General features: G+C 37.2%; 1 protein-coding gene across 4 annotated transcripts in view; it reads right to left on the reverse strand.

Moving 5' to 3' along the window:
* TP63 (tumor protein p63) overlaps window positions 1-18,634 on the reverse strand; it is a 244,289-nt gene that overhangs the window by 62,386 nt on the left and 163,269 nt on the right. For all 4 annotated transcript variants that reach the window (XM_066347150.1, XM_066347148.1, XM_066347147.1 and 1 more), the window contains one exon: window positions 17,512-17,766. In XM_066347150.1, coding sequence (XP_066203247.1) covers window positions 17,512-17,766 — 255 coding nt within the window. The remainder of the gene's footprint in view (window positions 1-17,511; window positions 17,767-18,634) is intronic.

Below are 18,634 nucleotides of genomic sequence, written 5' to 3' on the forward strand. Positions count from 1 at the left end.
CTTTGAAACTAAAGGTGTAATTTAGTGAATTGTAACAGCTGTGACTGAATGATATGGGGGCTCTTCAACTTAGCTTCAGCAAAAGCACCTAGGGACATGTGTGCACATACATGATACAAAACATGCAAAGTTCCAGTTGGAGAAATCATATGAGAGCCATGACAAGTGTACACTTCATGATAAGTATACTCATCCCAGTTTGGGTCGGTAGTAATTCTGAAGCTTCTGAGAAGATAAAATTTAAAACATTCCAATTTTAAATTTTAACAGTGTTGTGTCTTTTTCATGTAGTTATGAGCTCTTCACACACCTGGTATTTCTTAAAATTACTGATAAAGGGTCTTCTTTATGTTTTTACTGTGGTATTTTACTTAGATATTTACTTCTGTACTTCATACTGTATTTCATTAATTTAATTTATATTGTATTTTATTAATATTTCCTCAAATACAAATTGCATGTGCCTTGAAATGGCAAGGAGAAGGAGGTAAAAATAAAATATAAAAACAGTTAAAATAAGCCTGACAAGGCGGTAGAACAGTGGATAGAGTGTCGGACTGGGAAGCAGAGGACCCAGGTTCAAAACCCTGAGGTCGCTGGCTTGAGTGCAGGCTCATCTGGTTTGAATAAGGCTCACCAACTTGAGTTCAAGGTCACTGGCTGTAGCAAGGAGTAACTCACTCTGCTGTAGCCCCCGGTCAAGGCACATACGAGAAAACAATCAATGAACAACTAAGGTGCTGTAATGAAGAATTGATGCTTCTCATCTCCCTCCCTTCCTGCCTGTCTGTCCCTATCTGTCCCTCTCTCTGTCTCTCTCTATCACACACACACACACACACACACACACACGCACACACACACACACACACACACACAAAGTTAAAATAAAAAACATATGTAGTCTCATTTCTTAGAGAGACCCCACAGCTAATATTTTGTTGTACATGAAATCCTTTCTAAAAAGTGTATGAACTAAAGGGATATTAAGTTTCTGGAGGTGAACAAATGTCTTTCCCAGGAAACTGATCAAATATAATTAAGATTCATTTCAGTGACAAAATGCTTCTAAATTTCCAAGGCAAAGAACAATGCTTGTTCTTGCTGTATACAATACCTGGAGATGCTTCAAAAGTATAAAAAGATTTGTTTTTAAAGCCCCAGCTAGCTAGCTTAGCGGTAGAGCATTGGCCCAGCATGTGGAAGTCCCGGGTTCAATTCCTAGCCAGGGCACACAGGAGAAGCGCCCATCTGCTTCTCCACCCCTCCCCCTTTTCTTCCTCTCTGTCTCTCTCTTCTCCTCCCACAGCCAAGGCTCCATTGGAGCAAATGGCCCAAGCACTCAGAATGGCTCTGTGGCCTCCGCCTCAGGCGCTAGAATGGTTCTGGTTGCAATGGAGCAACACCCCTGGTGGGCATGCCAGGTGGATCCTGGTTGGGCGCATGTGGGAGTCTGTCTCTCTGCCTCCCCGCTTCTCACTTCAGAAAAATACAATAAAAAAAAAGATTTAGTTTTATGGGCAAGAAACTTTCATTAATTTAACTTACCTTTCAAAAGCTTCAAAGATTCATTTCATTAAAAAGAATTGCTCAACTTTAAGTTTGGAAATTCCCTTCCTATTTTTCTTATAATTTCCTATCTTTTGCTTGCTTTCTTTGTCTTTGCTCCATATGACTCATGTTCTGGACAGAACAACAACAACAACAAAGCAAGGAGGAAAAGGAGTAGAAGTAGGAGGGGCTCCAGGAGTAGCAAGGACATCATTGGGCACTCTGAATGTTTGCTACACACTACAGCACATTTACAAAGGTGTGTGAAGAAGTAGGTCACTGCCATAAAATATCACTGCTTTTTAAAGCACATCAATTTAAAAAAGTACAAAAGTAATATTTATAAAACAAACAAACAAAAACACTATTTGGCTTCTCAGTATCTCTCTCACAGGATATTCCCCATTATGGATGCATGTGATAAAGACGAAGGATGGAGACAAATAAATATCCCATTGTTTAATTGACATTGACAGTATCCAAGCTTATTCTTCCTCACTGACTTCTCTTTCTTCTGCTGCTGTTTCCTTTTTGATCGAGTTTTGAGCAATACCACTGAGTACTTGGGAGCAAATATCCAGATACTCTTAGCACAAAATCTCTATCATGATCATTTAAAAATCTGGAAAGCAAAATTTCTTTTTTGCCTATCACTGCGTTAGTAGGTAGATTCATGAACTCTTCCTGACATTCCTAATATTTTTATATCCAGTTTACATTGACAAGCATTTTTTACCATCTAGGTCAATGTTCGCATTGCCCACACACCATGAAGGTATACATTTTAACTGCCAGGCTATAAATAATTATACTCATTGTATGAAGGAATCTTCTAAAACTTAATAAATCTTCTAAAAAATTAGACATGTTTGAATAGGCACTAAAATACAAACAAGTGTTGGCCCTATCGTGTGCAGAATGGGTTGGTTACAGATGTTTCCCTGCAAGCTCCATCTTGCCTATATTACAAGAACATTCATCTATCAAACACATCATTTCACCTACTCTGCCTGAAGGAAAACAAAACACACACAAAAATCACAGCATTTTTAAAATGTTATTATTAACTCTTTAAAAATTAAAACCTTACACTCACTCTACATCCTTACAGAGAAGAATCATATGTCTGATTACCAAAATGCCACTTGAGGCTTGGATAGCTTTTCCTCTGCGCAGACTGATGACGACAGGTGAGTCTAACCTGTGTCTTCATTTTTCTTACCTACAAAACTGAGGCCTGGGCCAGCTCTGACTCATGAGGCTGGAGACATTAGCTCATGGCAATGATTCAGTCATGAGAATTCTGACAAGGGCCTCTCCCCTCATGATGCTGCAAGGGAGAAATCAGTCCCCAGGAGGTATGGCTTATGACCTGGGCACACGTGCCATTGTTTCTAGGATTGAATACTATAAAAAAAAAAGGTTCAATGTTATCTGTGTGATAGCAGCCACTCAAATGATAAAATCATTGTCTCCATAGGGAAGCATCTATAGCAGTCCCCAGAAGAACCTTACAAAAAGGTCCTTATTTCCCAGACCGCCATTCTCATCAGTCTGAGAAGAGTATGAATTATCTTCAAATCAAGACAGGAAAGGCAGCAGGGTCAAGTGTCTGAAAGCTAGTATGCTTCCTGCTTGTATTATTAGGGGTGAGATAGAATATGGTAGGAAGTTTTGAAATATGTTGGCTATGAACCATTTCTTTCAACCAGAACCTTTAGTTTGGACCCCAAGTGAAAAAACGTGGATGTGATTTTACAAGATAGGAGAGTCCAAGCCTTCCTTGCTGAGTCTGTCCTAAAGCAGCGGTAGCAGTTGGCATGTGGATAGACTTCTTAGTTTATAAATCATTTCCCTCTCATTATCTTATTTTATCCTTACATCAACCCTGCAGGGTAGGCATCACTGTCTCCTTTTTAAAGATAAGAGAACTGAGGCACCGGGGAGGTAAAGTGATTTATAAAGATCCCAGCTAGAAGACTTTTACTAACAGATCTCCTCCAGCAACACAGTTAACCCTTTCAGCTCCTTCCCTGGCCTCCATTACTCCTCCCTACCTTCCTAAGCAGCCCCTGGAAGCAGGGACTTCAGCAACTGACACCTGCCTTCTCACAGTTCTGTCCTTTGCAGGTGGAGTGCAACGTGTAACTGAGTGAGTGTTCAGCCTCACTGTCTTGTGTCTGTACTACCATGGCGTTTTCCAAATTACTTCTCTTACTACATTCCCCTCCAACTAATCTTATATACTCCTGGATTAATTGACTTTATATACAAATATGAGCATGATAATTTCTGTGCTCAATAAGTCTTCAATGTCAGCACACAGACCATGGAAAAGAGCCCAAATGCTTTAAGCTATGTAGGCTGGCCCCATCCTACCTTTTGAACCCTACTTTCTGCAGTTTCCTATACAAGAGCACAGTTCCAGGCAGAAGAGCAGAGTTGGTATCTCGGGGAGAAGACAACAAGCTTGCCTGTGTGTTTTTACTCCATCTGCTCCCATGAGCAGTCTTTCCCCATAAAACCAGCTGCACGGCACAGGGTAGGTCAATCCTCTTCCCTTGTAACCACAAAAAACTTCAAAGGGAATGTCAGAATTCTTTCCTTCATGTAAAATTTGAGTCAGGTTCTTCTTGCCTGTCTCTATTGTCACACTTTCTCATCACAGGATGCTCTCTACCACTAGAGGCAGTGCACCCCATCCCTAGGGAGCTCTGACCATCTTCACTTGGAGCTGGAACCTGCCTCTTTCCTTTGTGGTAACTGCCCTCTGGGGCTCCCCAGACAGGACCAGAACTTGGCTAGTTTGAAAGAACCTAGAAATAAGGCGGAGCTCTGCACAACTGCTTAACAATATCACCATTTCATAGCATGGGTCCTAGTCCTTTTGGGGCTGTGACAGTAATCAATAAATACTCCACTGTCTTCTTCCAAAGCACATTAATTTATCGAAAATTGCACTTCTTAAAAAATTGTTTAAAGTACATGTACATCAGAAGTATATCGGGTATAACTCAAAGCCACGAGATAAATATCTCATCTTTCTGGAACTTCAGTTGGAAAGACATTTTTTTTTTAAATGAGGGAAGGAGACATTTATATTTAAATAATACATTTATTATAAAATGCAAAATTGAGATAAATGTTACAGGGGAAGACAAAGCAAAACTGAAATCATATGTCTTCTATTGACACCACAGATTTCATCCCAGGATACCCAAAGGAGACATTCATTTCCTTATGGTCTTAATTGGGGTAAAAGATTTAAAATATTGTTCTAACGTATCATCTCCTCTACATAGTGGAAGGTGAGCACTGGAAGTGAGTACCATAGAGAGGGTACCCTATTACACTCCCAATGAATCTGTGAGTGAGGACAGGTTTAACCTAAATTCTAATCTTTTAATTATAATCCATCCTAAAAATCATCATCTACTAGGCATGGTCTGAGGCAATTTATACTTATTATATCCAATCCTACCAATAACACTGCTGCCTAAGATGCATCATCCCATGTAGAAGCTGTTGTAGAGACAGTGTCTTGTCCAAGGTCACATAGAGAGAGGTAGAATTCAACCCCAGGTCTATCTGACCACACAGCTGATTTTTTTCCACTCATCATTTTGTTTCCTTAGACACTTTGGTTTGTCCTTTAGTAAAAGAGCCATAGGCCTTGCATTCAGGAAGAGGCAAGGATATGCTGGAGAGCTAAGTACTAAAAAGTCTGTTTCTGAAGTCTAAATTCCAATGTCAAACAAATTAAGAAAGCAATAAATTAGGAGCTAATCTATGCCCCATCACCATATGCCCAAGTAACAATTTCAAAACAAATTTCAAACCATTTTAAAAGAGAAAAATCTGTTAGCTTGGAAATGCTCATAAGCAAGTCTTAGAAGTATGTCACCTCTCTCACTGTTCATTTAACAGAATGAGCAGCAAACAGGCAAAATATACCTATTCTAATTCCTCCTCTTCTAATTTACTTTGTCCTGAAGTGTTTGTTCTTCATAGAGTGAGCATGGCCAACCCTCTATTGAGACCAGGAATAAAAGTCATCTAAGTAGCTCTGGCATTGCTTTGCAGCACGTGTGGGTACTCACTGTACAAGGGCTAACAATGCCAGAATCAAGTCTAAGCTCTGCGAATTAGGTTTCATTCTGAGTCAGTGGGAAGGAAGGCTTAGAATAAAAAGTAAGTATAATAAAAAGGACACTTCTAACAGATAGAAAGAACATTTAACATCTTTAAAATACTTCTTAAGGTAAATATTGCTTTAATTACACCATGGCACCAACTAAAGTGTGAAGCCCCACAGTTATCAAAATAAAACCTTCATTACTACATATGAAAAAAAGACCTTAAATTTTATTTTGCTTATCTTTATTCCACTAGAATACTGCCAGTTAATTATGCAGGTCTTCTTTCTTGAAAATTTTAAAGCATTTCAGAAAGTAATTTACTTCCTCTCTCCCATACTTGTCATTTTGTTTATCCTCTCTCTATTCTTACTCCTAATCCCAAACTAGCTAAAATGAAAATTAAAGTTGGGTGGGGGTTGAGAGGAGAATCTATAAGAACTTAAAAAAAGAAACTGTTCCCATTTTCTATACTTGTTTAACACTGATGCTTACAATGCTTGTGTGAAGACAAACATTTTAACTGGAAACCAAGGAGTGCTAAGCAAGAAATCGATTCTGAAATACAATTACATTATAAAAACTTATGCAAGTGGCTATGCATCTCATTGCTTCTTGAGTAGGAAACTAGACTGGAAGAAGTTTATACTTCCTTCTGGTTCTGATGCTGAGTGAAACGTTTTCTTTCCATAGGCCTCAAGTTCCCCATCACCTGATGTTCTAGCTCTAACACTAAGGAATGAACTAATGTACACAGATGAACTAATGTTTGTTAAATTACATTGATAATTCTCAGACATAGTCTTTGAAGATATATATAAAATATAATTCATTACCAGTAAAGAACAACATAAACTTGTGAATGAGTTAGCTTACAGGTTAATGATTTTATTTTTAAAAGACATTAAAATAGTTATTTTCCAAGTGCCTTCCTAAACTCAAAAGGAATGTAGTTAGGCTAAAGCTTCTTAAAACAATGAGCATTTATTTATACTTGTGTAACTTTAACACATTCTAGGCATGTGAATACTCGAAGGAGTAATTTATGTGGGTTAGTTCAAGGTATTACAACAGGATACATTTTCTATGCATCCATTCTAACTGTGCAAGTATATAAAACATTATTTCAAAGTTTAATTATAAAAATAGCTTTTATTTTACATGTTGATCAATCTGCTTTATCTAATTGTCAACTAAACACCACTTCCCTGGGGCCTTACTAATTACTTCTGTGGTTTTGTACAGAAAGGTTAGAAGAGATAGTGCAGGTGATTAACTTGAATAGTATATATTTAAAGGAAAGCACCAACTCTGTATCTAAGACAAAATTGTGCCCTAAATACCTCACTATCAGCAAGACAAAGAGAGAACTCTGTCCAGTAGCACTCCCAGCACTTCTCATAACCAGCTGCCTATGGGACATTTTATCCTTTTGACCCACCTGATGTAGAGTACAGTGGCAGGCACACACAAAACCTTTATTTTTAAATTCAATGAGATTCAGTTTTTCTTTTTTTTAGTAATATCTTTAAAAATGGATTCAATCTCTTGATTGGTCTTTACTACATAATTTTTTTTAAGTTCCATTCTTAGCAATGGAAATTCATTCTAATTTCCCTAGATAAAATTTGGAGAAACATAATATTATTACACATCAAATACTTCACAATTCTGGCATGTCAAAGTATTAATTATAATAGCCTATCGTTATTTTTTAAGTTTATAAAAACAATTGTCAAAATTTTATGTTTAAGTAAACTTAATACAATATGTCAAAATACACAACATATTAAAGCAAATTGTATACAATTATAAGAATCATTTTGCTATTTTAAATGATTACGTGACATAGTTGTCAGAGCTTTGTTTTTATGACACAGAATTAATCACATCTGTGATTTACTTGATGACAATCCCTTGTTCAAGAACGTAATCCACAATCATAATCTTGTTCTTATAGGAAAATAAAATCTACTTTTTCAAGAATACAAAGTAGTAACAAAAAGTAGAGGTAATTTATATTGTTTAACTTCAGAGCTCTATGTTCATAAAACATAAAAATCTCAAAACACAGGGTAGAAGGAAAAAGTAACTAAAAGGGGAGAGAGAAGGAAGGAATATCTTGCTAGACTGAATTATAGTTATTATAAATTAACTCATTTGTTACTTAACTAGAGTGACACATTTGAATTTGTATAAATATGCATATTTATTTTTGCATTTTTAAGAAAAAAAGTAAATTTTCTTCTAATGACCCAGTCAAAATTATCATAATTTTAGCTTTGCTAAAATATTACCAATAGAACACTGAGATTCTAAAAATAAAAGTAACAGTAATAGTTACAGGATCCAATTAAACATGTTTTAACAAAAATTTTATATTAAAAATGTATACATATATATATATATACACACACATATACGTTTTCATCTCACTTATTTCTTGGGATTTATGTATCATTTTTTCATTTTATGTCTCTTTATAAATGGAAAAGCTCAGAAAACTTCCTTTATTGTAAGCATGGATATGATGCAGTATTCATAAAAATAAAACTAAAAATAAAAATCCGAGGTAAGATAATAACATATTATGTTTTTAGAACTTCATCTCCCAGGCTTCCAAAGTACTTCATAAACTTTAAGCCTCACAGCAATTCTGCCAAGTAAATACAGTAAGTCCTCCCTTAACATCATCAACAGGTTCTTGGAACAGCGGCAGACAACGAATAACAAAACCAGTTTTACCATAGGCTAATTGGTATAAATGAGAGTTAAGTTCCCAGAGTATCTCATCAATGTTATAATGAAATGACCTTGAATGAAATGACATTATTTGTAATACAGTACCCATCTAAGAGATGACTAGAGACTGAGAGCCTTGCCCCAGATCACACCGCCCGTTAGTACCCCCAAGTTGTCCTTCTGAGTCCTGTGTTAAGCTTCATGAGCCACACTCTTCCTGGCCTGTCAGATGACTTTTCAAATTCAAATCAGGATCCTTGTTAAGTAATCATTTGACTTCCTATTAAATACAACTTGAAAACCACTCAAAGAAAAAGAAAAGTCTTTCGAAATGGTGTCCTTATTTGTTATAATTTTCACAAGATTTAGTGATAAGGGTTAAACAGCCTAAAAACTAAAGCAAAAATATAAACAAAATGAGGAAAACATGAAGGAACACCTTGTATGAACTTGAAAATTCAGTGTCAACTCCATGTAAAACAATTAGAAATTCTGTTCCAATCCTTCAGACCTTTCTAATATAATATTATGATGGCAAATTATAGGTTTATTTTTCACTAAGAAGTATGAGTCTTCATTATTAGATTCAAACTAAAATGAGAAGGTTCATTCTATTTGTAAAGTAAGAATCCCTCCCTAATTTACTTTACTATAAATGAGATCTAGGGTCTCTGGCTACTATCAGTTTTCTTTTAAATTTTAGCTGAGAGGAGCCTGATGATGCGCATCATCATTATTAAAAGCCACAGGAGAGACAGCTGCTAAGATCATTACCTTTAGGCTTCTGTGTGCCTAATTACAGGACCCCTTGTTCTAAAAACCATTGCACTTCTACGAACATCTGCAGGGCTTCAAAGAGTCTAAGATTTTTTCCTTTCTCTTTTACAATCAACTCTCCTTTAATTTCAAAGAATTGCAAATTGTTGGGCAGAAAGCTATGTTAACTCAAGTCTCCTTCCGGTTGCAGTGACCTGAGCAGACATACTAATTGGTGCTGATAGAAAACTATGAGGATGTATTTTATATGCAGTTGCTTTTACTCATGACATGACAGCTGACTGCTAGATACCTTTCACAAGAAAAACGCACTTGCTTTTCCTCCAGAAGGGATGGGAACTTCTGCAAGACTTGGCCACACTACGGAAATGGCTAACATTGAGAGAAGCAAACAGAAGGTACAAAGCTCATATACGCGAATGCACCAGGAGCAACAATTCCACAGTAAACAGCACACATCATTCGGGGTAGATTTTAAGGGATCTCTTGTTGAGCTTAATGATATACTGTGTTTTTTTGTGTGTGTCATTAAAATATTCTTATGATATTATTCTTTGTTTATACCTCAATTTTCAGGTGGTTTTGTTCCTGTACACATTCTATGCACCAATTAAAAACAAGCCATCCATTAGTGGGCTGAGAAAATTGATCTGAAGCCCTTTAAATCACACTGGTCTTTTTCAATTACAGCTTTGGCCAATGTTAGAGTTCAGTTATAGAGACCCATACATTCTCTAATGATAAAAACAAAAACAAATAAATTCCTTTATACAAAGGATCAAATACTGCATACCATTATTTTATTTAAATAAAATCAAAATATAGAAATGTGAAGACAGGAAGGTCATTTACTGCAGAAACAATTGAGAAAAATCTACTTTGACATCCATTGCTCAGGTTTCTGTAGGAAGAGATTAATCTATAAAACTTTTGAAAGAAATAGAGAATTATTATTTCTAAATGGAATATATTTATTATTAACCTTTCTCTTAGATGCTTGCTCTAGTTTCCAGTTATTTTATTTCAAGTTTAAGTCATCATCCATTGTCACCATTAATATATTATAAGAATGTCATTCAGCCTTCCTATTGTTTTGTTTGGTCCACAGTGTTTTACAGCTTAAAAAAAAATTACTATCATTTAAAGGTATGACTATATTATGTGCAAATCCAGGTTTCCAGGTGTTCTTGAAAAATTATGCCTTTAATGCCAGGCCTGCTTCTCCCATGACAACAGGCTGGAGTTGCAAAGCAGATTTCCCTATTGATGGGTTATATAAGCTCATTTTACCACCATACCTGTTCTCACCATTTGACTCAGGTATGCACTTTCCTATGCCCCACTGATATTTAGGTTTAATATCTTTATTACCAAAGTGACTTGTTAAATGAAAAGAGTCTGATGATCAGATACCTATTCTTGATGGAAATGTCCTTGGTGACTGATTTATATTAGGACCTTTCCCATGTTAATCCTCCATTTTGGCAAAACAGAACTATAGTGAAAAAACAAGATACTGACTTGCTGGTAATATCTACAAAACCAGAATTGACATCTACTAATGATAACAGTGTGAAGAAGCAGAAGAAGGAGGAGGAGGAAGAGAAGGAGGAAGAGAAGGAGGAAGAAGAGGAGGGAGGGCAGAGAAAAAGGATGGAGGAACAGGAGGAGCAAGAGAAAGAATAAGAAAAAAGAAAAGGGGTCCCTGATTGGCTAGCTCAGCATGCCAAGATCGTGGGTTCAGTCCTCAGTCAGGGCACATATGAGAAACAGCTAATGAATGCACAACTAAAATGAAACAACTATAAATAAATAAATTCAATAAATTCATGCTTCTCTCTCTCTCCTCATCCCCCCTCTCAAATCAATGGAAAATTTTTAAAAAGGAGGGTTTGTTGTTACACTTTTTGCAACAGGAAAGGAAAATCCAGCTTTATTTAAATTTTTGATTTATTTCTTTTTAAGCAGTAGTACGTTCACCTAACATTGGATGCAATAAATCAATATTATTATTTTTTTAAATAGAAACTCTACAGTGCATTTAACATATCACTCAGTGAAGTGTGGAAGGACCATAAACAATAGATTAGGTGCAATTGAATGATTACAAATGCATTTTTCTGGAATCAATTTAAATAATGTAGGGCAAACATGCTAAGTTATTCTGCTCTAGACTGGGGCTGACACCTCTGCAGCATGTCTTACAATGGAAATTCATTTGAAATCCAAAGCCTACAGTTAAGTAAGTAACACAAACCGTTACTAAGAGTCTCCAATAACTTTACTTACAACATTCTTCCTTAATATTCTGAACTAAGAAACAGCTTGGATAACAGGTGATATGCTCAAAATTATTATTTTCTTCAACATGGAGGGAACACGAAAAGGCACTGTTCTATGTATTTGGGAGATTTACAGGTCAGCTATGGCAAGAAGTGCAAATAACCTGGTTAGGATTAACAAATGTATCACTGGCAGGAGCCAAGTAAATTGATTTCTCTCCAGAGGTGGATTTAACAGCGGGCGTATTGGGCATGTGCCCTGGGCCCCTACTTCTGAAGGGCCCCGCAAAACTCCAACTTTACACTTTTTTCTAATGACATGAAGTTTGGTGTCATATGTGCAACTTTAACATTAATAGTACATAGTACTTTTTATTTATTTAAAAATATGGTTAACATGTATTTTGATTTTCCCTCTCTCTCTTTTTTTAAAGGGCCCAAAATTTTCTTCTGCACGCGAGGCCTCAACCAACCTTAATCCACCTGTTTCTCTCTTATCCTTTACCAGTGAAATCTAACAGCCACTCAACTTCAATTAAAGGCCCCAACTTTGGGGAGAGAAACATTGCCTTTGTGAAAGGAAGCTGATAAATCACATTCACCATCAAAACGTTGGTCTGTACATCTTGTCCTTTGATGAGCTATCCTTAGGAGTCCCAAGATTCCAGAAAGCCACGTAATGGGCTGGCTTGCATTAGATTTCTGCAGGGTTGGCAGCCCCATTCTGGAAGTCTTACATTACAGGTAACCTGATGACAGGGAGGATGGGCCACAGGCACGCACCTCACCCCGCCTGTGGAGCCAAGAGGAGCAAGCTTGCAAAACCAATACGCTGGGATCAATGAAACTCTCCAGGGAACTGGCTGTTCCCCTTTCAAGTGTCACCTCCTTAAACCCTCCACTTGCTCAAGTTGAATTCTTTACAGCTCTGAACATGGCTTGAAGTGGATGTGATTATGAAAGGAAAAGGAAGAATGCTCTCTATAAATCATGGGTGGACACAAAGAGAGACCAAATTCAAGGACAGTTAATAATCAAGATCAGAACAGAGGAACACTTCTTGGAACTAAAACTATTTCCTTTAACCATGAGGGAAAAATATTAAGTTACTTAATATTTATTAAGGGCCTGGCGTATGTTGGAAATTGTGCTGGGCACTAGGTCAGGGTGCCTGCTCTCCAAGATCTTGATGTCTATGAAGGAAGAGAGACACAATAGCGAAAAGTGACCATATGTTCCCAAGGCCGGGTCATTATCTCAAAGTGAGCACAAAGGAAATTCACTAACCTGAGGATTTTCACAGTGTTTGCATACAGGTAATACTGTGTGTCATAGGCTGTGAAAAAAACAGTTCTCAAACTGACACAGGTGCACAAGTCTAATAATCAAGACAGACTGACCTACAGTCATGGACAGGCCTCTTCACTAGAGCAAAAGCAAACACTCTGCCCCCAGAAGTGGTGTCCTTTCCCATACTCTCCATTCTCAAGTAGGTACCACGAAAAGCTTATCTTTTTCTCACTAGCAATGCCAAAAGCACTTGAGAGTCTTTTAAACGAACATATAAGATTTTGCTATATGGATATGCCACAAGTTCCTGGACCAGTTCCCTACTGGCGAGTGTTTCGGCTGCCTACGATACTTTGTGACCACAAGTGAATATGCTGACTCTTCAACAAGTGTGGTTCACTGTTATCTTTCATTAAAAATGAGACATAGATGCCGGAAGTCTGTAGGCCCTAGAATCTGCGAAGGGCTGTCCCTGAGCTGGCCTCTGCTGGGGCAGGCGTAGGAAGGGAGCATGGCCAGGTGAGGTCTATGGCAGAGGCGGCTATCAGCCTGTGTCATCTACTCATATGTTTAGATAGTGGATATTATCTCAGTCCCTGGGGACTGGAGTATGCATGTGAATAGCCCAAAACCACTAAGGAAAAGAAAAAAACGCCCCCAAAACAGAAGACATTTTGCTTGCATTCTTTTAAATTATTACATGCACAACTGAACCATCAACAAAACTACACCAAACTCATGAAACCAAGGGATTCTAGCTCACACTTGATGAACACTTGTGTGCCTATGACCAGCCAGGTGCTGGTAGGTGTCCTTATATGTGTCATGCATTCCTCCTGATAAGTATTAACATCTCCACTCATCAGTGAGGGAAGTGAGGGTTAGATAGATTGAATTCTTCTGGAAGGCCCTATACACTGCTGGTAAATTTCAGGGTTGATATCTGCACCTGAGTTTCTTGCCAAATTATCATTCTGTCAACTATCCTATGACTGATGATTCCTGGCTACACTTCTAAACCAGCACTCCATTAAATTAAATGGTAGGCCTTGATAACTAGTGGCAATTATATTGTAGACATAAGAGGAAAGTCTGAAACTAAACCCTAAATTCAGTGTTGATTTGTGTTTGTATGTGTGAAATAGAGAATATGGAACAACATTATCATACTTAATTTTATTCCATTGGAAGAAGTTTAAAATAAATATCACATTTTTATGGAACTGGAAACACAATCTCATTTGTTATTTAAAACATAGAGAAAGCAAAAAAAATATGCATATATACTTTAAATATATTAATTAGATTTTGGCAGTAATTCTAAGTAAACCAAAAATTAAAAAGAGAAAACTCAACATGGAAAGATGACAAGTGATAAAATGATACTAAAAAAATTTGTTAAAGGATTAACAGGACACTATGCAATTAAGTATGGCCTCTTCCTAACCAAAGCTGCTTCTGCTGCTTCCAGTTTATGGGTTGTTTTAAAATATAGTATTTTATTTTGAAAAATTGCTTTAAAGTACAGAGATGCCTAAGAAGTAGGTGTTGTGTAATATAGCATAAACATGCCGTCCATCAGCTGGGCTTCATTTCCATACCCCACAGGGCCTACTTGTTTCTGTATGTCCCTGTCTTCTTTTAATCAATAGGAAGACAGTTTAGACAGGACAGTGAGAGACTTGAACTGGCAGAGAGGGGGTTCTGGGTTCCTCCCCTCCTTGCCTGGTTATTAGCCATGTAACCACTACTTCTTGGTGTTTCCTCATTTATAAGACTGGGAATAATGGCCTTGTTTATGGGGCTCAAACAAGATAAATGTATAAGAAAACATTTTTAAAATGTGAGGTTTATGTATAAATGTGAAGATATATAATTTGACTGAAAAAGTTAATGCTGCTATGTACAAGACACTGGTGTCCAAGGTTAAGAGCTTAATTAAACCTTTTCATCTGATTTCAGCAGCTACTCAGATAAAAGGTTAAACTAGATTCAGAAGAAGTGTCACTGGGCTTAAAATAAACTTGACTGTGAACAGGAAATAATAAAAATATAAACACTATGTGATACACTAATAGGAAAGACTAGACACCTAATTTAATTGTCTTATTCTGTGAAATCAACAGGGTAGATTGTAGACAACTGAAAAGAAACCCAGGGAAGACAAAACAGCCTAACTAAGATCACTCATTAATGGCATGCCAAATCCCTGATTAGAATCAAAGTCCTTCTAAAAATTGCTTTTGCTGATTATTAATACTATCTCACCTTAAGGAAAGAGAGTTGTTTTCACTATATTCATTCTTTTTTTGTTTGTAAACAAAAAATGGATTTATGGGCCATGTAACCAAGAAATTAGTTTCCAGCTATTCCAAGCTCACATCTTTCTTTTTTTTTTAATTGTGGGAAAATACACAGAACATTAAGTTTATCATTTTAACAATATTCAACTGAACATATCACTTAATAAAGGACATTCACAATACTTATTCTTATCCTCCTCAGAGTCCCAGTCTGAATTCTAGAAAGATGAAGTGACTTGGCTAAGGTCACAAAGATGATGAAGACAAGAGTCCTGGTTTCTGGCTCCCAATCAGTGCCCTGTTCCCTTAACCACCTGCTGCCCCCGTTACTCTGGTATTCACCTCAAGGTGGCCACGTGTCAGGAAATTCCACCAGGATGCTCTGCAGCATATTTTCTTTTCTTTTTAAACTACCATTTTAGATAGAACTCTCCAACATTTTTTTTGCAAGACAATTTACTTCTATGAGAGTGGGTCTATGATTAAAGATGATTGAGGATTGTGCTAAATCTGAAAAAAAGAAAAAAAAGCCTTAAGATTTCCATATGAGGAGGGGACAGCCAGTGAGGAAAGGAAGTGGGAGGAAGATTGACAGAATATTGCACCTGTATCAAGCTCTATCCCCGTGGTTCTTAAACCACTTTAGAACAGAAGCGACTAATCATTTAGTAGCCTCAATCTGCCCATCATCCCTCCAGATGTGCTCACTCTTACACAGTAGAACTCTGCCTGACTAGGCCAAGCAAGAAACAGCCTTGAACAACAGTGGTTGTAAATTTCCAATTGGTGACACATTCTAAAACGCATCAGTGCTCTATTTATAAAATAGTTATCTGTTTGCTTCTTCAGCAAATGATCACTTAGATTGATAAAATAATATTTATTGAAGGCTGATGGACTCCAAGTTTACTCACCTTTATTTTCCATCTCCAGGATTATTACTATAAAAGAGACTCAAGATTATGGCACAATTGATAAATAACACATGGAAGAGAGATCAAATTTTAAGCTAATACTTAGACATTATGGTTGAAATATGAACCATGACAGAACCACTTCTCAAACCATGACAGGAAAGCACTAAAATAAATTTTCAGATGATTTGATGACATTCCGATGTGAAATGGTGATAATAGAAAGAAAAGACGCAATCTAGTGGGGGAGGGCAGAATCAGAAATGGGTCCCGCTACACAAAAGCCCCTGTAACTTTAGAGATTTCACCTAACCTTTACATCCTTCAGCCTTCCTCACTAAGTAAAATGGGAGTTATGAAAATGTGTCCCACCTAGCTCACAAAGAAGAGAGGTCAAAGGGAGAACACGTGTGAAATTATGTTGGAATGCAGTGTTAAAACTGCAGATTATTTCATAAACTCTGTTCAACTGGATTGAAGCCTGTAGTGAGCTGAATACTGTAACAGAAAAAGAGAATGCTTTCTAAAGAAATCTATTTACCAATGAGAAAAAAAAAGATTAAAACAATCCTATAGCTATCTCTCAATAAGATGATGATGTCTGGAAGCATTTCTCTAATCTGTGCAAACGTTGAATTGTTTGACAAACACACACGCCACTTTGGTCCTGGATGCTCTTTGATCAGCCAGTTAAAATGAGTCTTGTAAGTCCTCTCCTTTACATTTGAGCTTTATTCATATTATAACTCATTACAAAATAAACTTTGAACATTCTTGTACCTTTTGAATTTTTGAAAATGTTCCCATAGAAAAGTTATATACTTAAAGTTCCCCATACCTAACATTTTAAATCAGAATATTTTTGGACTAATTCAGGGCTCTGATTTATAGTTTTAGAGGCTTCTTTTTGGGAAAAAAATGTTTGTAGGTAATATATATTATTAATAAATTATAAGTTATAATTCCTCTTATAAGACCTTTATGCATAAAGACATTAAGCTCTTTATTAATAAATAAGATTTTAATTCCTTGTTATGGAAGCTGTGTTTGTGATTGTATTCATTTTTTTTAAAATCACATCTTAATGTTTACTTTTTCAAAATAATAATACTGGTAACCATCCTACATTATGGGGGCTGCAAACACTTATCTTATGATTATGATAATTCTTGTTGGCATAATGCTTTACATTTTTTTAAAAAAAATTATGCAAAGGACTTCATAACAGCATGAATCAGGCAAGAACACGTCTGCTGAAACTGCGAGGAGCCAGCCAGTACACAGGCCGTTAGTTCCCAGATCGGGGCTTTTCCAACCAAATGGCATATTTTCTCTCTCTGGCTCAGTGTGAAATACTAAAATATTTCTCCCTGTCCTTGGAGGACAGGGGGGGATTTTTCCACTGTTCAATATGGATTTCTCATCTTTGAAAGGGCAGGAGTCCCTGGGGAATGTTGAAGATGACCTTGTCCTTGGGGGTCAGGTTTAATGGCCTATTGGCTCCCGGTGCTCTTACCGTCCAGGTGGCCGACTTGGCAGTGCTGGACTGTTGGAAGGACACGTCGAAGCTGTGCGGACCCGGGTAGTCGGTGTTGGAGGGGATGGCGGGCGATGGTGAGAGGGCATCGAAGGTGGAGCTGGGCTGCGCGTAGGGTGAGGGCGCTGTGACGCTGTTCTGCGCGTGGTCTGTGTTGTAGGGGCTGGTAGACGAGGAGCCGTTCTGAATCTGCTGGTCCATGCTGTTCAGGAGCCCCAGGTTTGTGTACTGTGGCTGCAGGACACCCAGAAACCCCAGTGTTAGCCATTGAAGTTGCAGATCATTGCTCCCCAAAAGACATCATTTGGTACATGCATTCTACAGAGTTCAACCTCAGGTCCCTAACATACGAGGTAAAGTGACCTATTAGAACATTATTAGAAACAAGAGAAGTCTCAGGCGTGTGTGTGTGGGTTGTAATGACCTGACAGATCATACAACTCTTCTATGCAGACTCTGGAGACTTTGGAAAGTAGAATATGTGATTATTTTATTCACAAATGGGGCAAAAAGTGCCCAGTGCTGATGAGTTGCTTAGGGATTCTTTAAAATAAATAAATACTGCCTTTTCTTCCTCTTTATTTTTATTTTTCCCTTTTCTTCTGCCATACTGTTCAAATGAGAAAGACCACTGGGTAGATGTATTCTCAAGGGATTTAAGCATCAAATTTTGCATGCGGAGCATATACATTATATCATTTAATAATTATAAATTTTGTCCCAGGGTATCCAGAGTTCCCTTCAAGTGCTAGTTTCATAAAGAATGTAGAAACATGCAGGGTTAGAGAGAGTCGACTATATATTTTAAAAGTTAACATGGCAGTCCAAATACAACTTAATTTTTATTTGTTCTTTCATTTTCTAGCAGTTTATTCTTTACTAGAGTAGAACATGTGTAAGAGAAATACCACATAGTTATCAATAAAATTCTATGTTTGCTATAATTCAGAAGTACATTAGCTCATGTAGCTCTTTAGCCAGATGTGTTTCTGTAAACAGAGCTGTGTTTCTCTCAGAGGAGGGAAGCAATTGGCTCAATCAAGTATTGGCTAATAAGCAGAGAATGAGGATTCTGAAACGAAGTTTTCTGATTTCGAGTCAA

Source organism: Saccopteryx leptura, chromosome 8, assembly GCF_036850995.1.
Source record: "Saccopteryx leptura isolate mSacLep1 chromosome 8, mSacLep1_pri_phased_curated, whole genome shotgun sequence".
NCBI lineage: Eukaryota > Metazoa > Chordata > Mammalia > Chiroptera > Emballonuridae > Saccopteryx > Saccopteryx leptura.